Source organism: Sorex fumeus, unplaced genomic scaffold (assembly GCF_029834395.1).
Source record: "Sorex fumeus unplaced genomic scaffold, SorFum_2.1 ptg000010l, whole genome shotgun sequence".
Classification (NCBI taxonomy): domain Eukaryota; kingdom Metazoa; phylum Chordata; class Mammalia; order Eulipotyphla; family Soricidae; genus Sorex; species Sorex fumeus.
In genome coordinates, this window is record NW_026606067.1 from 25806909 (window position 1) to 25830310 (window position 23402).

Genomic DNA, 23402 nt, shown 5'->3' on the forward strand with positions numbered 1-23402 from the left:
CTTTTATTTCTTGAAGTAGCGTTTTGTAATTTTCTTTGTACACATCCTTCACCTCCTTACTTATGCTGATTCTGAGGTACTTGAGAAAAAAAAAAGCAGAGGACCATCAGCTCTTGAAGGCACTGCATGGCTCTCATGTCTCCTGACCCCACATAGCGGGTATCTCTGTCCATAGCTGGAGGCCCATGGATGCTCCTGGCTCCTTCACATGATGGCAAGGATGCCTGTTTTCCCCTCCAGGTCTCCTTTCGCAAGCAGAAAAACGTTACCCACCCCAGCCACCAGGGCACAGGATGAGAGGGAAGACGTGGATGTGAATCTGGGAGACATTTACCACCAGTAGTCAAATCCCGGCCTCAAGGGGCCTGAAACAAGAAACACTCAATGAAAAGTTGCTACAGACATGGCTCTCCCATGAGCACCAAAGAGGCCAGATATCACAGAAGTCGAATCCCTCTAAGACCCACCATGGACCTGTTGGATTTTTCATGTATCCATGTGGCAACAAAGCAGTTGCAAACACATGCATATTGTGTTCCAGTTGACGCACACTGCTGGGCTCTGTGCTGGAAAACGATCCTGAAGAGGCGCACTCAAACTTGCGGTGCAGAACAGGCAGCTGGGAAGCCATCCTGGGCAGGTGGGAACCGTCAGGGAGGAGCAAAATCGGCCACCACAAACCAGACCAGCACAGGTGATCACAGTGAGCTGTGGGTGGCCCGACATCCTGAGGCACAGCAAAATCAGGTGGGTTCCAAGAGGGGGCGGAATGTGGTCATGGTCCTCCAGGACTCGCCTTTATACCCCCAAATGTCCAGTGCTCACTTGGCTTTGGGCTCGCGCTAAGGTAGAGCTGACAGCCCGTGCTCTCCCACAGATCTCACCCACCGGAGGTCTGGCCTCAGACTCCACACCATCAGGACAGTGACAGGAGGGATGCTGCGGAGGAGGAGTGCCTATGTAGGGCTGGAACGGCATCTGCCTAGAAGCCAGAGAGGGAGAAAAGCACATTACACCAGCAAACTGGAGAGGAGCATTGACCCAGGGCCCTTTCCTGCACCCACACAGTACACCAGCTACTAGCACACACCAACTGCTGGGTGTCACACAAGCACAAAGGGAAGTGCCATGGGCCTCTGGGCTCATACTAGACTCAGAGTGGCGCTGGGCTAGGCAGGCCCTCCTGACCTGGGCCAATAGCTCCATGCTCAAGCAGTGGAGGGTCCAGGGCAAGTGTGCAGGAACCACAGGCCCAAAGACTGTGCCAGAGACCCTGGAGTCTGGAGACCTTGGTCAGTGAGGGTGGCCCCTAATCTGAGATCAGAGGTCAGCCTCATCCCATAAGCAGAGGTTAGATGTTTTCTGTGAAAAACTCCTCCCCCTCCAAGAGCATTCTCTAACATCGACCTGAGATCCCATTCAGTAGATTCTGACACGGACGGGTCTGCATGCCTCATGAGCTCCTGCTCAGATCGTGATGACAGGGCTTATGGTGTAGGAAAGGGAACCAATACCACCTCTTGTTCCTGTCCCAGAAGGTGGTGACCACTCTTACCCAGTGACTGCAACCCCTTTACAAACAGGAAGGAGGCACTCAGAAATGCTGAGATTTCACAGAGGGAGGGAGGGACTGCAGAGGGGTCACAGAGTAGTGTGATCAAAGGTCACATTTCTCAGTTCTTGGAGAGCCATGGGCAGTTCTAGATCTTTCCTAACACCCAGCCCCTCTTCCCCAGGAAATGTAGGAGCACCCCAACTGCCCCACAGTGCAGATCTGCCCAGGCTGCTTGAGGATCTTGCCTCCCAGGAGGCAAAGGTTTGGGGAAAGGGGAGGAAGTCAGAAAAAATGCAAACCCAAGCTAAACAAAAAAATCCAGAAGCCTTCTGATAGGTTCAAAGTACTTAGCAATTTTATTTATCTGTTCTTCACACAACTCACAGGAACATAGTTGAGGTCGTCATTCACACCTTATGTGGACCTGAGAGGCCAGCAGATGAGACCTGAATGCCGTAAAGACTTAGTGCCTGGGAAACCTGCAGAGTGGCCTGTACCCCCAGCTCACCCCCAACCAACCCGCCTCTACTCCAAGGAGCAGCAGGTGAACAGCACTGTGTGTCTGGCAAAACATCACCATCAACACGAGACAACTTTGTCACTCCAACAAATATTTATTGTGTACAGGAAGAAATGTACACAAGCAATTCTGACACAAACACATGGATATTAGAGATCCCCAGTGAAAGGGGCACTGGGAAAAGACCGTGCCAACTCCTCTGTCAACATCTGGACGCAGACCTCACTCTGTATCTCCACTCATCAGACAGGAAGACTCACAGGCAGAGTAAAGTTAAATCAACATTGTCTTGGGACACAGGCTGCTGACGAGAACAATGGCCCCTCCTCTACAGGACTGGACACACAAACACAGCAACATGCCAGGAAAGCAGGGGTCAGGAGTCCTGAGACCCGCAAGCCCAAAGAAAGGACCCTACTCCTGAAGGGAAGGCAGGAGGCAGGAGCCTGGAGCCTTGCTCCTGGATTCTTCTCTCCGGCCTCCTGAGAAAGGGTCAGACTCTCCTGCTGTGTGATGAAATACACCCTCTCAGCCTCCTCTTCTGGGAAAACTAGCAGCTGGCAGCACTGGTAAGCTGGAGGCAAATGACGAGCCTGGGGATGTGGGTCTGCAGCTGGGGCCCAGATGGGTACCTAGATGCGTGAGCAGGTAGACCCAAACCAAGACCCCAAGGTCTTGCAGTCCAAGATCCCTCTACTCCCCCCTCACAACCTGGCGCTGAACCACCCTCACCACAGAGCAGTGGCGAAGTCAGTGTCTGGCTGGGCCAGAGACTCCAGCCGAGGTGGCCCTGGATGGGACTGGACACACTCCCAGGCTGTCCTCCCTCCTACCTGCTCCCAGACCCTGTCTTCTCAGCCTGCTGCCATTCTGCTGTGGCCATTCATCACAAACTACGCATATTTCCTCTGACAACCTCCCCTGGAGCAAGGCACTTCCCTGTGCTGATGTGTGCTTCCCTTCCCAGGAAGCAAGAACGCCATGGTGGCCACACCGTGTAAGGCCTAAAGAGGGGCAGCAGGTAGCTCTGTCTTAAATGGAATTCTGGACAGAACCAGGCGGGCAGTAGCACATGCACCACTCCATAGGACACGCAAGAATCAAGGACTGGGGGTCAGAGAGCTAGTACAAGGCACTGGCCTTACAACCCCAGTACTACCCCCAACCACCACTGGGGTCACTCCTGAGCACAGAACGAAGAATAGCTCCTGAGCACTGCAGGGCATTCCCCTCACTTGTCTTCCAAAAGAACCAAGGTCTGGAGGCAGCTTGTCTCACGCTACAGGGAGGCTAAGGGCAGTTGGTAACAGTGATGGATTCCACGCACCCACAGATGCGACGAATTACAGGTGGCCCTGGAACCTGGATTAACCCATTAAAGCACAGCAGCCTGCTTTCGAGGAGCCGCTATTCAACCCTACGATCTGCTCACACTTAATTCTTAACAACAGACTCATCAGAACCACGAGAATTCAGAGTTTTAAGCTGTTTTATCTGAGAAACTGCTAACCCAGTTTTGTACAGCAAGTCCTCACCTATTTTCTTAACAGGCTCTTGCAGACTTAAAAGACTAAATAAACCAGCCCCCAGAGAACGTCATTCTGCTCCATGCCCCTTGTTTCCCAATGACCTAATTCAAGGGCCTGCCACATCTCCACACCCTACACCCCCCAGTGCATTTCTAACTGGAGTGACGCAGTCCCAGGGACACGAAGAATGCACACGCTCTTTCAGACCCCAATCCCAGGCAAATCGGAGGAAGGCAAGGGGAAAACGAGCCCTCCCACTCTTCAGCCTCAACCCCACAGTGCCAAAAAGGTGGTGAGGCTCTGAGGATTTCTAAATGCCACAGCTGGAGCCGGAGAACTGGGCCCAAGCTCACTGAGTCCACCTGACAAGACCTGGCTGGAGAACAGATGCCTGCATAGGGCACCTCCCGGGATGCCAGCTGGAGCCTGGCCTGCTGCCTGCCACCCTTCCTCAGACAGACACACCCGTCACAATGCCACGGGTGGGGTGGGCAGCAGGCAGGAAAGGGCTGAGACACACCCCGAAGAGATGGAGAGGGGGGAAACATGCTCTGCGCCCACCCCAGCTGGCCTAGCCATCGTAATAACAGAGATTAAACACCAGAATGGGGAGGACCAGGCACGGTGGGACAGTGCACCCCTTGTCCTCCAGACGCCCTCTGCCCCCCAAGGGTCATCCTACAGTGTCCAGCTCAGCTAGCCCTGGGTGGGGGAGACACCCCCAACTGTGGCGTGGCTAAGTCCCCTCATTCTGGAGCCGACCCGGGCTTGGGGCTGGAGGTGGGAGGCAGAGGGGGCAGGTGCAAGCGCGGGGGTCCTTGGGGATTAGTGACAAGGGCAGGAGGCAGGCTGCAGGGAACACACGGTCACACCACCGGAATGCTGACTTGGTTCTTCGGCTGGTTGGCCCCTTCTTGCACGTCCAGGGCACGGAGAGGGCTGAGGGGCTGGAGGGGCCGGCTCCCAACACTGTAATTTCTCGGACGCCTTACTGTATTCGAACTGGACAGAGGTGTAAAGCTGTTCCTTCTTGTCCTTACAGGGGTTTGGTTCTTGGGGAAGTTGTTCTGATCAGAAACGGAGGGACACCACAGGAATGAAAACGATGCCAGATGGTCATCCCCAAATGTTGCCTGACGTGTGCAACCGTACCACCTTCTCAAGCCTGTGCCAAGGCAGGGCCTGCGCTCCCCGCCCGAGAAGTAAGAAGCTCAAAGGGCGACACGCCGAGGGCCTTATTTGAAGAGAAGGCCCAGGCAAGAGAAGGGCTGCTTGGGCTGACCTGCAGGGCAGCTGGAAAGCAGCTCTGCCCCCTCACTCCCACCCCTTGTCCCCCGCTCTCTCTAGACCCTGCTCTAACAGGATGGGGTAGGGCTCCAAACTCGGTGTCAAACAGCCACACCATGACAGATGCAGTGACAGCCCTTCCCATGGGAGCACGCAGACTGAACAGGCGCCAAGTCGATCTGCTTTCCATTAGGACACAGGAAAGTCCCAGTCTGGCGCTGTCAATGTCTGGGGCGTGGCCCATGTTTGCTCATTCAGGGAGATACTCACAGCTGGCCTGTCACGGTGAGTGTCCACAGCCTCCACGTTGAGTTTGATTGTTTCCACTTTGCAGCCTGAGAAAACAAAGACCGGAGGACCTTGGGAAAGAGTCGGTTAAAGGACCTCTGTACCCCACACAATCCCATCATCGATACGTCACTCACTCTGCAGACAGACTGAACCTGACCGGCACAGAGAGTGACGGGCCTGGACTTCTAGACAAACCCCAGGAAAACTTAACTACCCTGAGCACCCTCGTTCCCGCCTCCTGGCGTAGTTACCATAAGCCACCGGAGTGAGTTTGAAGATGGTATGCAGGGGGCACCTCAAGTACGGCAGCTCTCCTGAAAGCAGAAGGGTCAGCGGTGAGGGGCCTCAGGGCCAGAGATCAGAGCTTCAGCGCCAAAACCAAGCCAAGCAAGTGGGAGACCCTAAGGGGCTCTGGATTTTCGGGGACCACCACTAGTGCTGCACCCCCTCCCTCCCCTATTCCCCAACCGTGAGGACCAGGGAAGCCACCCAGGAGAGGTGAAGGAAAAATAAGTGTCTGGTCCCCACAGGCCGGCCAGCATGGGCAGGGGTGAGGGAAGGGTGGAGGGGCAGCCTGAGCATCCTCTCTCTCTGCCGGAGCAAGGACCAGAGACGCTTCCACTCAACCTTCTCCTTTTGGCCAGAGTAACAAGTGGGGACATTCAGCCCTTTTTCTGACACTGCCCGGAAGGTCAGCCAGTTAGCCCAGGCTGGCCACGGCAGCCCGGGGGCAGCTGGAGCAGCAGGAAAACCTGAGGACAAGGGCAGTGGCTGCTGGCACCACCCCCACAGCCCAATCGAAGTGGCTGGGGATGAGCTGCCAGCGGCAACACGCCCCGAGCCAGCGCGCTAAGTGCCACTGGCCACCTGCTCCCCATGGACACTGCCCCGCTCGCCAATGTCACCTGCACCCTTATCCAGGAAGTAGGCCAGAAGGCAGCGCATGACAGCCTGGTGGCAGATGACGAGGACGTTGCCCTGGCGCTCCAGCTCCATGATGGCGGGTTCCAGCCGCTGCACCAGGTCCTGGTATGACTGCGGGGAAGCAGGGCGGGCTGGGGGCTGGCTAGTCAGGTACACGGGGCCTCCGCCGGCTGCCCCTGTGCACGCTGGCCACTCCATGCTCGGCATCCCGAGAACCCTCAGGCCCTTCGGGACAGCATCAGAAAGAGAAGACACTCTCGGGCAAAGGGGTCTGCACACAGCCTGAGTTTCCCTCGGAGGCTGACGGGCAGCGAATGTGAGGAGCACGAGCACTGCCCTCTCCCCACTTCTCCCCCATCACCTCACACATCCCTGGAACACAGAGGGGAGCCGCACCTCTGTCCCGCACCACTTAACTGCCTGTGTGAGCTGGGCAGCGGCAGTGAAGAGCTGGAGCCAGCGCATCACCATGGCACAGACACATGCACTCCAGCGGGGTCGACTATGGGCACGCGGTTCCCCTCTTCATCTGTACCCTCAGAATTATGCCCAGCCCCGAGAAGCGCTCGGGAACTCACCTCCCCGCCAGGGTAGCGGTATAAGTACTTCTCCTGGTCTCGTAGTGCAAACTCCTCGGGGTGCTGCATCTTGATCTCCGCGTAGGTCATCTCCTCACACACACCCTGGGAGGGCCACAGAGGCTGAGGAGCTTGCCTGATGGCCAGCGCCTCACCCCAAGAGGTCAGTGGGGCCAAAGGGATAAAAAAGCAGGGACCCGGGGTCAGAAAGTAAGGCACTGATCTTGCACACGGCCAACCTGGGTTTGATCCCAAATACCCCATCTCGTCCCCTAGCCCACCAGAAGTGATCTCTGAGGGCAGAGCCAGGAGTAAGCCCTGACCACTGCTGGATGTGGTCCATCCTCCACCTCCCAAAAAATGGGGGAAAAAGAAGCAGGGATGCAAAGTTTGGAGCAGCGTTCAGAACTGGTGCCACAGAGAAAGAAAACGGTGGGGTGGGAGGGGGGAAAGGCTAGTACTGCACCCAAGACAGTTGGAAAGGGCGTGTCCAAAATACTGGAACAAATGACATTGATAGAAACAAAAGCGGTGGTCAGTAGCCGGTCCCCCCACCATGGTCAGCCCAGTCCTCGGCGCTCCCAACGGTCTTGGTGCACACTGGGGGGCGGGGCCCTAGCTGGCGAGAGGCCAGGCAGACAGGAACCCGAATCAAATCATGGCCATGCCCAGACAATGCTCTGGTCAGTCCCCACTTACGGCGTCGATCTCGTTGAGAATCTTCCATTGCTCATAGGTCACCCCCAGGGACTCCGCCGTCTGGATGGTCCTTTTCAACTGGCTCGTCCACACCTTCAGGTCCGTGATCTCCTGCTCCTCCAGAAACTGCCTCAGAGCCTGGGAAAACTGGTGTGAATGGAGATCATGTCAGCTCTCCCCACTTCTCCAACATACACACACTAGTAAACCAGGAGCACTGCACAGCTGAGTCAAAGTGCCACAATCAGAATAAACCTAAGAGAAATGGCTTTGAAATGGGCTTCACATGTCCTGCACAACAAGTGTGTGACAGTTGAATGCTCAGAGCAGAAATGGTTTCAAGACAGCTATAATCAGTGAGCAAGAAAACGCCCCAGCCCCACATGTCCGCCTGCAGTCTGAGACCAGGAACATGGGAAAGATGAGGGGCGGAGGTGTCCGCCGCCTGCTGTGTGGGGCCAGGAGACGCACCTGCTTTCCCCGCGCGGAGAGGCCAGAGTCTCCCCCGATCTTCCCGAGGAGATTGAACTCGCTCTCCCCGTGGCGGCACAGGTAAATGGTACGGGGCTGCACATGGATGTTCATGAGGTAATACACGATCTTGCTCTGGATGTAGTCCTGCACCCGGTTCACCAGGAACCGCTGGCCCACGTTGATCACCTTGATGAAGGAAAGGTCCCTGGGACAGAGGAAAGAAGTCCCAGGAGTGAGAACCTGGAGTTTCAGAAGGAGGGAGCTCCCCCCGCCCCCCCGACAAATGGCCTCTCTGCTCCACACCCATGCCATGGATCCCAGGTCTGCATGGAGCCGGAGGAAGAAAGGAGGGACGGGAGGAGCCCCGAGCCATCACATTGTGAGGAGGAAGCCCCCACAGAAACCAGCTCCAAGAGAAGCCAGCAGACGGAGCACGTGTGCTGCAACTTGGGAGACATGCGCTGTTGAGTGTCTGAGGAGGGGGGTCTCAGGGCTGCTCACATGTGTGGGGCGGGGGTCTCAGGGATGCAGTGTGTGTGTGTGTGTGTGTGTGTGTGTGTGTGTGTGTGTGTGTGTCTCAGGACTACTCGGGTCTCAGGTCCCACAAAGTGCGGGGAGAGGGTTGCAAATTCCCTCCACACCCAAAGGCACCCTGTAGCCAGCACAGGATTGTCCTTATTATGAAAATAAATGCTACTTCATAAAGCTCTGAAAAACCAAGGGTAGAACGACGCAATTAAGAAGCACACAGGACTCTTGTCAGCAGAGGCGGTGCTACCCACAGTGATACTGCTCTACCGCCTGAACAGTCTTGCTCCTCCATCCAGAATATCCACTCACGGCTCTGGGCTGCCTGGAGAATTGCTAATTACACAAGGCAAGGGTCTTCAGTACTTGCATCAAGGAACACCTCAAACCCTGGACGGTCCCTATGATGAAACGGAGATGCCCAAGCCACTGAGTGGACTCACAGCAGGCCACTCAAGCACCCCTTACTCTATGTTGAGGGCAGGCGAGACTCTCAGTTAACCCAGAGGTCAGCCAACCTGGCCACACCCCGTCACAGGGCTCTATGTGCATGGCTGTTTCCAAAGTGAACCCAGTAAGATGTGCTGGCTTTAGACAAGTCCACTGCACACTGCACCCTCAGGTCAAGAAACTTCCAGGGCAAGAAAAGACGTACCAACCAATCCTGAGAAGATGCACGTCTCACAGTGTGTTTCACGTTAACATTACACATCACATAGAGATCGCATGTGTCAAGTGTATACACAGAGAATGTTTCTGTGCTCACATTCCTACCGACTAGAACATGCATACACATGGCCACAGATCACCCTCCAGCTCTGCCCCTAGCTCAGCCCTTGGATCCCAGTTCTCCACTGGGGCTCCCTGGGCAAGAGTGAGGACCTGGAAACCAAGGCACAGGCAGAGACCTCTTGTCATCCTTCGCAGGCCCCTCATGCCTACCTGAGGAGGCAGAGCCCACCCCGAGAGCATACAACATCTCTGGATTTAGGAAGACCCACAGCTGACCCCTTAGCAGGGTGGAAAGGTGCTTCGGCATGAGGCCGGTCTTACTTGTCGTAGCTGTCAGGGTCCAGGGGCCGGTAGGTGACCTGGTAGCACTCAATCCTCTTCAGAAAATCTTCCATCACGTTCTCTCGGTTCCTTTCAGGGTAGTCCGGGCTCGATACCTTCACTTCCTGACTCGTGGCAAGCAGAGATGGTCAGACCCAGCGCCAGGTGACCAACAGGCCCTCCCTGACTGGGACACTGAGGGTCCTGGCCCCGCCCTCATTGGAGCGAGACTATCCCGGGCCCAAGACACCCTTCAACCTTAATCCTTTAGGTTCTTGACAACAGAACATGCTTTTAACACCCCAACCACTGACAGCAGGGAGTCTGAAGGGACGCGGGTCTGAACAGGCCCAAAGCCTCCTGACAGCCTGGGAGCTCATATCCATAGGAAGAGCATTACCATGATGCCCACAGGGCTCATCCCCAGGCACAGGCGGAGCTGCTCTGGGCACCACCTGCACACAGGGCCCTAGGACAGTGCCCACCCTCCCACCCAGGACCCACCCAGGTTTACAGGGGCCAGGCCCATGGGCTGGTCTTGGTGCCTGCAGGCAGACCCTTGCTCCATTCCTCAGAATCCTCTCTTCCACGGACAGGAGCAGACACAGAAGCTACCTGTGCAGACCACAGGGCCTTCCTGGATCTTTCTGTGAGGGTGAGCAGCCCTTCCCTGTCTCCTCCCGTCACTCAGCTGGCATGCCCCAGGCACCCCGCCCCCCTCCCCGTGCCGGGGGCACCTACCAGGATGTTGGCCGCAATGACGTCTGGATCATCACAGACAGATTCCACAAAGAACACCTGGAGGAAACAGGCATCAGGGCTGCACGCATGCATGCACACCTACGTGCCCCCAAGGGACCTCCGCCATCACAGGGCCTGACAGCCAAGGCTCAGCACGGGCACTGCACACAGTGCTCACTTGCCCCCCCTCTGCCCCCCGCCGGCACGGCATCGACACCTTGAAGGAATTCTCCTTGGCGAAGTTCAGAATCATGTCTCTCCGTTCCCGAGTGGTGTTGGTGGCATCGAATACCTGTGCGGGGACATATGAGACAGGTGAGCAGGGGGTGAGGAAGGGAGCCACGAGGCCGCGCTGCCGGAGGAGGGACCGGGGAGGGGCCGGCAAGGCTCACCGCAATCTGCCCGCAGTCCTCGGTAAGGTACGCTTTCACGTCTTCCAGGGCGACCAGGGCACACTGCCTGCCTCGGCACAGGGGTCAGCAGGGTGTCACCCACCTGACACGGGCCCCGCGCCCTGCCCCCACGAACAAGACTCACCTGCGGATCTTCATGGCCTCCTCATTGTCATGCCGGAAGAAGTCATAGGACTTATAGGACTTGACCGCCTCCCGCCTGTACACGCCGAGGTTAAACACTGCAGAGACACCCGCCCTCAGCGCACCGGCCAAAGGAGCTTGGTGGCTCCTGTCGGAGCAGCCAAGCGCATGGAACAAGCACAGACCAAGTCCAGCAAGGCAATTTGCTCAGCCGCTGGCTGTCGGATCAGCTGGGTTGGGGTCCGACATGACACAGGCTCTAACCCATGACTGCACTCAAAGGCCTGATCCCTGAATGCTGAGCCAGGAATAAGCCCTGCATGCTAGAGTGTGTTCCCCCCGCCCCCCACTCAAAGCAAATCAAACCAAATAGGTCTTTGCTGCCTTCGGTAAGGCCTGCGGGCCTTGCCCAGGAGGCCGGCCATTAACAGAGCACAGCAGAGCAAATGGGCATCAGGAATGAGCACGTGTCTGCCCGGAGCCCCTGGGCCTGGACCGAGAGCCCGTACCTCCTGCAGCTTGCGAGGAGGAAGTCACTGCCCCCTTCCAGGAGCAACCGCACCTACCTTTGGTGGGCACACCAATCCAGTTGAGATAACGGGTGAGTTTCTTGGACACGTAGGTTTTGCCACGGGCTGGCAGGCCAATCATGACAATGAGTGTTGGAGAGTTGGTCATGTAGGAGGCCCAAGCTGGAGAGCAATGAAAGCAGTGACAAGGCCAGCCAAGGCCACCCCCAGCACTGCTGGCCCTCCCGAGGCTCAGGGAGAAGATGCAGGCCTTATGCTGCAGACAGCACCAGGGCTGGACAGTGTCCTAGGCATACGTCAGCTCTCAGGGCTATGGGAAGAACAAGCCACCTGCGAAGAGCTGTCCCAGTTGTGCCAAGCTCCCAAGTGCAGTGAGAGCAAATGGCACGTACACGGGTTGGACCTCTGAGCACTTTTCTCAGGACCTAGCGCCCAGAGGGACCACGGAAGAGTGAGGATGTGGGTGCTTGGGGCCTGCTCCTGGCAGAGAGCCCTGCACAGATGAACCTCCCGGGCCCCCCAGGGCATGTTGCTGCTGCTGCCTGGCACCCCCAGTGGGCCTCTGGAAACCCTCAGGCTGACCAGCGGCAGACAGTGCAACCCACCCCCTTTCAGTGATGGAATTCTCTTACACTTTTTTTTACGGGAGTTAAACTCAGCTTTCTTAGGTTCCCTTTACGAACACATTGGGGGAAACGAGGGCTTGATAGCTCTCCTCCTACAGACAAACTGGAGCTCGGGGAGAGAGGAGCTCTGCCCACATTCCCAGTTAAGTCAAGGTCGGTGCTCTGCCCAGTCCTGGCTCCACAACGGGCGGCTGGGTTCCAGCTGCCAGTTCTGCCCGCACCGGCTAAGGGAGCTGAGTGAGGCCCTGACCCTGATGGTAACCAGAAAGGACACTGGTTCCAGGCTTCCCCTCCTCATTCGGAACAGCCCAAGGCTCTGAAATACAGTGCTCATTCAGGTGTGTCTCATTAAAAATCTCTTGCTTTTGTTCACCAGATGCCACAGAAGTGCCAATAACCTGGTATCTGTCGGCAAGAGATGTAGTCAGTTCTGCATGTACTAAGGAAGCTAACGTTTGTTATCGGTGAGCGCTAATGAACAACCCCCAATCTCCATCAAGCATTTCCAACTATCAGAAGCAGCTAATAGTCTACAAGTTTTCCAAAGAGCAACGAGCAACCCCTCACAGCAAGGCCACTTTCCCTGTTATTTCTGAGTGGAGTGCTGCTAGATGGAGTCTTGGCTGACACTTATGAAGGTGTGTGCCAGGCTACTCCATGGCACTGTCTGAAGTACCCCAGCAGAGCAGGGCCCATGTATCTCCCCAGTGCAACACTACCAGACACGGCAAACCAGGGCCATTGCACATGGAACACTGCCACACGCAGAAGAAGCATGTGGTCACTGAGGCCACTCCAATCCCTGCGCTCACAACAGAAAGAGGCTGGAAGACTGACCAACAGCAGCTGGAAAACCAGGAGCCATGTCTTCCTTCTCACGCAATTCCTGTGTTGTTTGGTATTTTTATCTGTTCCACACCTACTCAAGGTATCGAAGAATGAAAGACACAAGGAGAAAATGAGAAAATCTACACTCTCAATTCATTCCTGTTTCCTAGTGCCCTTGGTCATCCGGGGACTCTCAGGTTGCTAGGAGCACTGAACCCAGAGCCGCTCTGAGGTTTCAGCCCCCTTAAGTCACACTACAGCTCTCCAGCCCAGAGCGAAGTGAGCCAACATGTATGATCAGCAGCAAGGGGGAATGGTGGCACAATTCAGTCACACTTGCTGTGTGAGCACCAAAAAGCAGAGTCTGTCCCAAGAGGCTGGAAGAGAACAGGAGATGGCCCGAAGTGTGCTTCTCCTCTGACGACGGCTACCCTGGTCTCTGCTACAAGCACTGAGGAGAGGACGGGGTTAGTGCGTGCTGGCATTGGAGAAGCCAGGTCATTCAGAAGAGGAAGACGGTGGCACTCGGGACGGTGGGATTCTGGAGCACAGAACCAGAATGAGTCAAGAGAGAAGACAAGACACCTGGGATCCCTATTTCCTACCAAAGCCCCAAGACAGAAAAGCTGCATTAGAGAAAGCAGGTGGGCGACTCCAGTGAGGCTCAGATAGCTGGAAGCATGCTGGGCAAATGCACCAGGACGGTGAGACCTACTTTCACCCACACCCGGGTCTTCTGCTCACTTCTAGACGAGAATGTGTTTCTGCAAGACTGTCAAACCAGAGGAGAGAACTTTGTTTACAGAACATACAATTCCTCACACAGTCCTTTTAAATAGTGAGCGCTCAGCATAGCATTCAAGGTATAATTCTGATGAACGAGACATGCAAACATGAGAAATAACGTACCTTAACTATGTACCTAAACCCAAGTACCTAAATCCCTCTACTCACTAGCATTTCTCAAATCCTTCTGGGTAGGCCCACCCGACGGTAGAAAGGCGTAAACTCAGGGGTAAAGGAGACAGGCTGGCTGTCCGGGAGCACACAGCTAGGAGGCAGTAAACCCAGGACCGGAGCGGGCAGCACACGAACACCTGCCGTCCTGCTCTCTCCTGTGGGTGTCTCGTCCTCATCCTGACGGAGAAAGGGGCCCTAACGAACACAGGGGTGCCACTTCCTCTGCTGAAGTCTCACAGCAGTCATCGCTGGGGCAAGGTGCAGAGGAGACCATGAGTAATCATGACACTTGCAACAGAGTGGTATCAAGGCTCTGGGAAGTTTGGCTTTGGATGGGGGGCGATCCAGGTCATGCAGTCGGCTGTTTCCATCTGCTGATATTTATAGCCACAGATGTGAGAACTTAAGGACTGTGCTCAAGAGGGCTGTGATCCTGAAGCAGGGCAAGGCTGGAACAAGCTCCCCAGAACCTTCTGGAAGTGCTATGCAGGCTGCAGTCTGTAACAATGCCCAGAAGGCAGATCCTGAGGACAGAAAATACTTCCTCTGCTAAGCCACCTGTTGCCTAATAGACTGTCATGAAAATGTTGCTTGGAAGCCTGCTCGCAGATGAAGGACCCAGCAGAGGAAATACCTCGGGAGGGCTGGGAACGCTGCTCAGCAATGGAACATTTGCTCTCACGCGTAAGGCTGTAGCATGGGTTCAGTTCCTGGTATGACGCGGTCCTCTAAGCACCCCAGGAATGACTCCTGAGGATTGTGCCACAAGTAGCCCCTCAGCACCATCAGCTGTGGCTCGAAGACAACAACAAAAAGTTTGCAAAGCAGAGGCTAAACCGGGGAGAAACAAGACACCCAAGACAGGGTGAGGGGTCAAATTCCAGGGGTACCACCCTCACGTCAGCCACAGATACAGCCTGCCATTTCTGCAGTACCCAGCTTCCACCACATAAGACTGCCCATCAGAGACTGCACGTGAACCAGGAGCAATCCAGCACACCACCACAAGTGTCATCTCAGGTTGCCTGCTCTGTGGGGTTCCAGGACCCAGATCCACCAGGTGACCCAGACTCAGCTTAAGAAAACATATCTGCTGGGTTAAGGCAGACATTCCACTGACTACTGGTTTCAGACAGGAAGTTTACCAAACTGACCCTTTCACATTCCTATGTCAAAGAATTACTTCTCACTTCCACCACTGCAAAGTCTAGGGCTACAACCACGCTCCCTGGGGGACACAGTCCCTCATTCCCAGAACTCACAGCATTTCTTCTCAGACATGCGGAAGCTGGAGGGTTTGGGCTCATAGCTGTTGTTGTTCTGTTCTGGGTTGGGCGCAGGATTCCCAGACATGGCAGTTCTCCGAGAGACGTCTAGAAAGAACAAGAGGGCTGTAAGGAAAGAAATCCTGCACCGGGGAAGAGCAGCAGAGCCAGCCTTGGATGCCCTGCCCATCTCCTTCCCCACTTGGCCAGGCTCTGGGGCTCCCTGTTGCTTCCTCTCCACCAACAGGCTTCCAGGAGACCTTGCCAGTTTAGGGATCAAGCCTCACACAAACTTTCTCTCTTCAACACTTCCTAAAGTCCCGTGATGAAGTCGACTCTGCTGAAGGACCACTTCTCCGCGTGGGTGGAAAAACTTAACCTGCAGGGATCAGTGGCCTGAACCCCTCCTGATCCCTGGCGCTAGTCTAAGACTCCGGCAGCAGACTCAGCAGGGTGTGTGTGTGTGTGTGTGTGTGTGTGTGTGTGTGTGATGAAGCCGGCTCTGCTGCTGAAGGAGCACTTCTCGGCGTGGGTGGAAGAACTTAACTCGCAGGGATCAGTGGCCTGACCTGAACCCCTCCGGACTCCCGGCTCTAGTCTAAGACTCCGGCAGCAACTCAGCGGCAGCAGCGGGGTGTGCGTGTGTGTGTGTGCGTGTGCGCGATGAAGCCTACTCTGCTGAAGGAGCACTTCTCTAGTCTAAGACTCCGACAGCCGACTCAGCGGCAGCAGCTGGGTGTGTGTGCGCGCGTGTGTGCAGGCTGGGGGTACAGGGCCGGGGTGGAAGGGGAAAAAAATCGAGCTCATCACCCAGAAACTCCGGCGCTGCAACTGCGGGGGCCACCTGGGAGCCGCGTCCCCGTAGAAGCGCAGCTGGAGGTAGGACCCAAGCGACTCTCCCCAGGCCACGCCCCGGCCCGACGCCGGGAGCCGCGTAGATCCCGGCCCCAAGGTCACCTGCGGCGCGCCCCGGCCCGCTGCAGCTTCCGAGCTCGCTCCAAGCCGCCGCGCCCAGGCCGCGGTGCGGGGGCCCAGCCCCGACCACTGCGCGGGGTCCGCACCCCCGGGCCCTGACGCCCACCCCTCTCCCCGCCCCGCTCACCGCGCGCCCGCCGGAACCGCCGACGCGGCCGCCGAGTCACGTGGAGGCCGCCGAGCTCACCTGGACGAAAACGGGGGCCAATCCGGGCGCGGGCTCCGGGCAGGGGGCGGAGCCTAGCGGCAAAGCTCGCGAGTTCGCGCTCGCCGGGGGCGTGGCGGCGCGTCGCCCGGCAACAGCGGGGGCGGGGCTCGGGCAGGGAGCGGAGCCTAGCGGCAAAGCTCGCGAGTCCGTGCTCGTCGGGGGCGTGGCAGCGCGTTGCCCGGCAACGCCGGGGGCGGGCCGACCGAGCCTCTTCGCGGTCTCGCCAGAGACGAGCCCGGCGCGGTCTTGCTTAGGGGGCGCCTCCCTCTTTCTGGGGGCCCGGGGCCGTGGACTGGCGTTTCCCTCCCTTGAGCCAGGCAGTGGAAGCGCGCTTGGGTTTGAGCCCTGGCACCGCCCAGGCACGAGCAACCCGTCTCCCGCCGGCCCCGCGGCCCCGCGCCTGCGCCGTCCGTCCCGCACGCTGTGCCCGGGTCTCCGGGGACCGCCGGGCTGGGCGGGCGCCTCACGCCCCCTTTGCAGGCATGCCCGGCGCTCGGGTCCGCCGTCAACATCCAAGCGGCTACTCGCTGCTCTGGGCAGTGAGCGAGGTTCCTCGGATGAGAAGCGGCTTCACGGTGTCTGGGTCTTTCTCCACTGGCCACAGTCTAGCAGATCAGCCCCGGCGCCCTGCGCGGCCGCACCAAGCCCCGCGCGTGCGGGTCCCTTTGCACAGGTCTGTGCCTAGCACTGCGGGGCCGCCGAGTCCCGGCCCCTCCCCCGCGCCAGCGGTGTCGCGCCCACGCGCGCCGGTGCAGTGCTCCGTCCGGATGTCGCGGGCCCAGCTCTGGCCGGGGGACCCTCCCTCGGGGCGCCCGCGTGGCTCGCCCACGCTGATGTCGCTAGCTTTCTGTTGTGGCGGGTGGACTGGTCATTGAGCCGCAGCAGGTGACCCCAATGAGTCAGCGATGGGGCGGCGCGACCCTGTCGTGCGCGGCTGCCGCCTTTGACTCACGGGCATCCTAGGCATCCCGCCGGGCCTGGCGCGGGCTGTTTGCGAGCCGCAGTTTACTCATTTCCGACCTCCCTAGGAGCCGGTCACGCGCCGCTGCAGTCATTCGGGCGCCCCTTCCCCGCCTTTTCCCGGGAGCATATATACGGTCGGAGCCTGGAGTCCGACCCGCAGGCAGGCAGCCGAGCGCGCCGAGCGAGGCGGCGCGGGCCCTTTAAGAGAGTCCGCGCTCGGGAGCGAGAGGTGGGCGCCGAGCCAGCGGCGCGAGATCTGCCGGCCGGAGTCCTCGCGATGCTTGGCCCGGCCAAGGGCGGCCATCTTGGGGCCGGCGCGGCGGCCGGTTTCCCCGGCGGCGCTGCGCTCCCTGCCAAGGGGGTCGCGCCGGGGGGCGGCCCGGCGGGCACCATGTGGCGGCTCCGCTGCAAGGCCAAGGACGGGACCTACGTCTTGCAGGGGCTGTCCAGCCGCACGCCGGTGCGAGAGCTCCAGGGCCAGATCGCCGCGGTCACCGGGATCGCCCCGGGCGGCCAGCGCATCCTGGCGGGCTACCCGCCCGAGTGCCTGGACCTCAGCGACGGGGACACGGCGCTGGGGGACCTGCCCCTGCAGTCGGGTGAGGCCGGGTGGGGTGCCCGGGGGTGGCCGGGGCCCGGCTGCGCGCTGCTCTGGGGCGGGCACTCGCGCCCGCGGCCCCTCGGAGCGGCGTGGGCGCCCTGCTGCGTCCCGGGGGGCCGCGGCGGGGCGGGCGGGCGGGGGGCGCCGCGGGCAGCCCGCGGCCACCCTGCCCCTTGCCCCGCGGGTCTGCGGCGGCCGCAGGTTCTGTCCCCGGCCGGGTGAAGGTCACGCCGAGCGGGTGTCCCTCCTTCCCCGGGTCGTGGCCACCGGCGTGCTTGGGAGTCGGCGCTTCGTGGCCCTGGGTTCTCCCTGCCGGTCCGCGCACCGCGGGGCCGGCGCCTGCAGCCTCGGGTCCGCCTGCAGCCTCGGTCTGCTTTCTCTCCGGCAGGGGACATGCTGATCGTCGAGGAGGACCCGGCCAGGCCCCGCACTTCCGCGTCGGCGGCGGCGTGGGCGAGCCCCGGGACCCCGGGCCCCACGCTGCGCAGGACCCCGGTCCCCGCCGACAACTCGTGCCTCTTCACCAGCGTGCACTACGTCGTGGAGGGCGGCGTCCTGGACCCCGCCTGCGCCCCCGAGATGCGGCGCCTCATCGCGCAGACGGTGGCCAGCGACCCCGACGCCTACAGCGAGGCCATTCTGGGCAAGAGCAACCGAGAGTACTGTGACTGGATCCGGAGGGACGACACCTGGGGAGGGGCCATCGAGATCGCCATCCTGTCCAAGTATTACCAGTGCGAGATCTGCGTGGTGGACACGCAGACCGTCCGCATCGACCGTTTCGGGGAGGACGCGGGCTACTCCAAGAGGGTCCTGCTCATTTACGACGGCATCCACTACGACCCGCTCCAGCGGGACTTCCCCGACCCCGACACCCCCCCTCTGACCATTTTCTCCGCCAACGACGACATCGTTCTCGTGCAAGCGCTGGAGCTGGCCGACGAGGCGCGGAGGAAGAGACAGTTCACGGACGTGAACCGCTTCACCCTGCGGTGCATGGTGTGTCAGAAGGGATTGACGGGCCAAGCCGAAGCCAGGGAGCACGCCAAGGAGACCGGCCACACCAGTTTTGGGGAAGTGTGACCTCTGCCCGCTGAGGGTCGAAGCCTGCTACCTCAGACCCAGGGGCCCTGGGTTCTTAATAAGCTACTTGTGTTCCTAAAGAACAAAGGACAGGATGCTTGAACCAACCTTATTAAAGCCACTAAGACACTGACATTCCTTGTTACTATTAAAAATTAGTGTGCAAGTTTACAGATGTGTCCACGGTGGTGGTACGTGCCCGCTCTCTGCTGGGGTGACAGAATAGGTGGCCCGTGCTCCGTGCTACACTGCCCCGAAGATTGCATGTTAGTATTAGAGACTAGCAGCTGGCAGAATCACTGGTAGAAGAAAAGGACTTTCCATTGTGGGTCATGTGGACTGCCTCATGGGAGGCCACTGGACAGCAATGGCCGTGTCTGCAGTCATTGGGTCCTTAAAAAAACAAAACAAAACTTGAGTTGATAATTTCTAGATTATGAATTGATTCTTCAGATGAAGATATCAGAATCATCACACCTGATTTTGTATTGCCATTTGGTAGACTTTGTAAATGTACTTTGGTTCTAAGTACACGTGAAGCAGTTTTTACAGGGATGTCTATTCCTTGGAAAGGAATTACCTAAAAACAGGAGCTCATAGTGCCTGATTTAGGGTTTCTTGTGTACAAGAGTAGAATAAATGAGGGAAAATGTGCCTGAGTAGCTTACTGAAGCTTTAAAAGAATGTTGGCCTCACGTATGAATGTGATTCATTTATTAATCTTTGTCATATTTGGATGAAATTCTGAAAGGTGTTTTTTTTTCTTTTTATTGAGGTGCCCAAATTTGAGTGCTTGATTTTTGTTTTTTAATGTAAAAATTTGCATGGATGGATTTAATTTAATCCTTGCCTTATTGAGCTTTCTCAGAGTTTGACTTCTTGATAAGTAGATGCTTAGCCGTTTGCTGGGGGGCTGTGCCCGGGCGTGCCCTCTGAGAGTCACTTCACTAGGAGATCGTTCAGATAGAAGTTTTCTACCTCTTAATTCTTCTGAAGACCAGGGATGCTAGATTTGTAATTTGTCATGTGAGATTTAATGTCGTGAAGTTTTATTATCTCATTTTTATTCAAATATCACTTAGGAAACCAGTGGGATACTTTCAGCATATCTTGGCAGGTATTTTGAAAATGATACTTGCTTTTGATAACTGTCTTCTTGAAGGCAGTCCTTATAAAGTCAGAGAACATGTAAGCAATTTAGGGGTTAAAGTACCTTCAATGAACAATTCAAAAAGCATACTTGAAACTGTTACATGACATTAGTGTGCATAGCCATTTTAGGCAACCTGAGGTGTTATGATGGGAATCACTTGAAAGTGTTTGATTTTCTATGTTCTGAGCCTTAAAAATAGCCCTTGTGAGTTGGCAATACTCAAATGTTTGGCAATCATAGTATGTACAAATGGATATTATTGAAAATCTCTTTATACTCTCTGATGTCTAGTTTAAGTGGTTTGTGCATCTTTATTTCCCCCAGCAAATATTATATTTAGAATCATGTGTTAGAAATCCTACCACTGGGTAACATCTGACAAGCTTACCTTTTTTTAGGTACTTGAGCCAAACCTGATACTTGCTTACTGAAATTTTGAAAAAGTCTTATTCACACAACATATATATTAAATCATTTATAACGTACCAGGCATGCATTGGTTTGTTTCCCAGCAGAAATCCTTGTAACTTTAAAGTTGAGTAAAGGTAAAGGTAAAGGCCCTCCCGTTGATCGTCGATTTGCTCGAGCGGGCCCAGTAACGTCTCCATTGAAGACTTTGTTGTTACTGTGTCTGGCATATCGAGTACTCTCGGTAGCTTGCCGGGCATATCGAGTACTCTCGGTAGCTTGCCGGGCTCTCCGAGAGGGGCGGAGGAATCGAACTCGGGCCGGTCATGTTGGCCGCTTGTAAGGCGAACGCCCTACCCACTGTGCTATCGCTCCAAAAAGTTGAGTATTATATTTTTATCTGTATTAGGTTAACTCTAACATATAGAAATAGAATAGGATTCTGTCATTTTAATTGTTTTTTTGTTGACACATTTAAGATTATACCTTCATGTGAAGTATTTATTCATGAATTCTTATTTTATTCTCTGTGCCCTATTACCTAGGTTGTCCATATACCAGTTGGTCCCAGTACATTCAAATGAAATACCTTTTTAAATTGGTCCAACTACTGAGAGTATTAATTCTTTAAATCATGTTCTTATCCTGTGAAATTAAAGATGAAGCTCTATTTGCGGACCGTTTGATTTAATAAATTAAAAGCCTGAGTTTGTGCTCATCCTAAACTCAAGCTTATAGTCAGAGAATGTAAGGACATTTTTTGAATAGCTCTTATTGAACTCATGTAAGTTCTGATTATTTAGAAGTTTTGACTTTTAGAGTTTTGAAAACCTATGGGCTTAGGACTTGGAATAAAAGGAAATTTCAGGTTTGCCCTTGAACAGAATGAAACACATCAGTTCCTGTACCATATTTAACCACCAGGCAAAAAATTGGTTTCAATGGTGGTTTTGCTTTTCCCTTCACTCCCTCTTTCCTCTTACTTTTCTTTTGGATTTATTGACTAGGAGAAGGGCTTTAACGATGCACTTCTCTAAGAGGATTTCACAAGTTAAGTTCAGTATGTCCAGGGAATTTTGTAACTCAGTGACTGGGATGCATCATCTGCTAACAGGTCATACTGATTTCTATTTCTTGTGAGCAAAAAACAGGCCCCGTGAAGTGGTTCCTTTGAAGGTTAGATTGTTGAACTTGATCCTGTTGCCAGAAGTTAATAGTCATGCCATTTCCCAAAGCTCTAGACAGACCCAGGGAAATCGTGCTCAGGAATGAGTGAGTATCTCTCCGTACCCTGAGTGCCCATGCCTAAGATGCTTTTTGAACTTATCTATTCTGTGTGGGCATTAAGACGTAATTAATTTCAAGTTGCCCTAGGTTGACCTAGTTTCACTGCGTCTTTAGTGAGAACTTCAAAATGGGGAGTACAATAGAATGATTTTATTAAATCAGGTTGATTTTAACATATATTAGAACTCATGTTACTTCATGTGTTGAGACACATTATTTGCAGCACTTTAAAATGAGGTAAAAGTTTACATGTATGTCCTTTCCAGGGATCTTGTTACAGACTTACAATCTATTAAATGGAATTCCTAATGATGTGTTCTTGCTCAGTTGCCTCATCAGTGTGTATTGTAACCAGTGGCACAGTGTTCTAGTGTTTTGATAAGGTAGAATTCAGCTTCAATGACTATTGTGCTCTGATGTTCAGAATGTTACTTTTTCCTGTAATGTGATTGTTTTTATCATTCAGATAATAAAATATTCATATTTTTCCTTGCAGCCCAGGAATGACTATAGCACTCTGAGTGTTATATATTAAGCCAAGAGTCTTAATACTCTGTTTGCTTCTTGAGAAACTAAGGGAGATGAAATTTGAGTCAGGTTATAACCGTCATTTACAAGCAGCATTTTTTGTCTAAATTGATGTGAATATAATATACTAATTTAAATGTTTTCCATTAAGAATTAGAATGGGTGAGCATATTTCATCCAGCTTAAAAAAGTCCCCCTGATTGTGAACAAATGTTGGTTTGCTTTGTTTTTTTTCCCAATTTCAAAAATTAGCTGGCATAGTTGTTTGAAGGAGTGATTATATTGGTGCTGACTATGCTGATGTGGGCCTTGGTGCATGTGAATCTAAGAGCTTGCTAGGCCACACTGTTTTACTAGAAAGGGAGAGAACCAGGACACCTGGGCATGTTCCTCCTCGTGACCTAGGCTCTGGAGCATTTCCCAAGCAATGCCGTTGCCACAATGTACCACCCCTATTTCTTAGCACAGAATGTAGCAGGACAGTAAGTGAGGAGCTTGACGTTAAAAGTATAAAGTCATGATTATAAGCATTTTGCTTATAATGCCTGATAACTTTTTATACCTGCTTTTAAAAATACAGGAGCTAATAATTGTAAAGCATTTAGGAGCTAATAATTGTAAAGCTGTCTTAAGTTGTGGTCAACAGAAGGTTCACTTAAGAACAATGTACAATTCCTACCACAATTACATGAGCCTAACTTTGAGTGGGTGTCCAAGTGTTCAGTGAGTTGTTGCCCTCACTGTGCTTCCAGGGACCAGTGTACCACATTCCTATCAGTTTCCCCCAGCATCCAGGTGCCATTCAGGACTCACTTTACAGAAGTATTGAATTCTGCTTAAGATACACAGTGACTATAGCCTGTCTAAGAGCTGGAAAAGGACACTATTCCTTTATTTCCCCTGTTAGTGCAGTTGAGCTGGAGGTACCTGAAGCAAGAGGGAAACCACAAAACTGAGGTTTGTTTAAACCTCTAGGACATGACTTGAAAAAATAGGGAACAACAACAAAAGTTCTTTTACTTGGTATAAGCAAAATAAGCTTTAGTGATGAAGACAGTATGTATTCTCTTACATAAATGGTCTTTTGTTTGTTAGCAATTTTCGAAGTCGATGCACTGCTCTTCCCTGGGAGATAACCTGACTTTTTACAGCTCCAGTGTGATTTTTGCCATTGTCACTAGGAATTGTTGGTTTTATTTATGAAATATATATGTATATGTGCGTATACATATATGTTGTTTATGAATTGAAATGCTGTATGAAGTGACTGGA

General features: G+C 54.6%; 2 protein-coding genes across 3 annotated transcripts; one reads left to right on the forward strand and one right to left on the reverse strand.

Moving 5' to 3' along the window:
• Positions 1 to 1894: 1894 nt before the first annotated feature.
• PFKFB2 (6-phosphofructo-2-kinase/fructose-2,6-biphosphatase 2) lies at positions 1895 to 16086 on the reverse strand. 2 transcript variants are annotated; one of them, XM_056110566.1, is made up of 15 exons: positions 16027 to 16086; positions 14922 to 15032; positions 11282 to 11407; positions 10717 to 10813; positions 10572 to 10638; positions 10397 to 10471; positions 10180 to 10236; positions 9439 to 9563; positions 7855 to 8062; positions 7384 to 7530; positions 6685 to 6789; positions 6088 to 6217; positions 5434 to 5496; positions 5162 to 5226; positions 1895 to 4671 (listed from the first exon to the last, which is right to left on the reverse strand). In XM_056110566.1, exons 2-15 carry the CDS (start codon positions 15010 to 15012, stop codon positions 4471 to 4473), a joined length of 1557 nt encoding a protein of 518 aa, XP_055966541.1. In that variant the 5' UTR covers positions 15013 to 15032; positions 16027 to 16086; the 3' UTR covers positions 1895 to 4470. The 2 variants fall into 2 exon arrangements, with proteins under 2 accessions (XP_055966541.1, XP_055966542.1); XM_056110567.1 differs by lacking the exon at positions 11282 to 11407.
• Positions 16087 to 17347: 1261 nt separating this feature from the next.
• On the forward strand, positions 17348 to 20493 carry YOD1 (YOD1 deubiquitinase). Its single transcript, XM_056110568.1, has 2 exons — positions 17348 to 17669; positions 18060 to 20493. The coding sequence occupies exons 1-2, from the start codon at positions 17348 to 17350 to the stop codon at positions 18752 to 18754; spliced, it is 1017 nt and encodes a 338-aa protein (XP_055966543.1). The 3' UTR covers positions 18755 to 20493.
• The last annotated feature ends 2909 nt before the right edge of the window (positions 20494 to 23402 follow it).

Excerpts from the sequence above, each read along its gene's own strand:
- PFKFB2 (XM_056110566.1), bottom strand. The coding sequence starts at position 15,012 with ATGTCTGGGAATCCTGCGCCCAACCCAGAACAGAACAACAACAGCTAT. Across the intron at positions 6,218-6,684 it reads ACCGCTACCCTGGCGGGGAG|TCATACCAGGACCTGGTGCA; the intron begins GTGAGTTCCCGA and ends GCTTCCCCGCAG. Across the intron at positions 4,672-5,161 it reads CTCACCGTGACAGGCCAGCT|AACAACTTCCCCAAGAACCA; the intron begins GTGAGTATCTCC and ends GTTTCTGATCAG.
- YOD1 (XM_056110568.1), top strand. The coding sequence starts at position 17,348 with ATGCTTGGCCCGGCCAAGGGCGGCCATCTTGGGGCCGGCGCGGCGGCC. Across the intron at positions 17,670-18,059 it reads GGACCTGCCCCTGCAGTCGG|GGGACATGCTGATCGTCGAG; the intron begins GTGAGGCCGGGT and ends TCTCTCCGGCAG.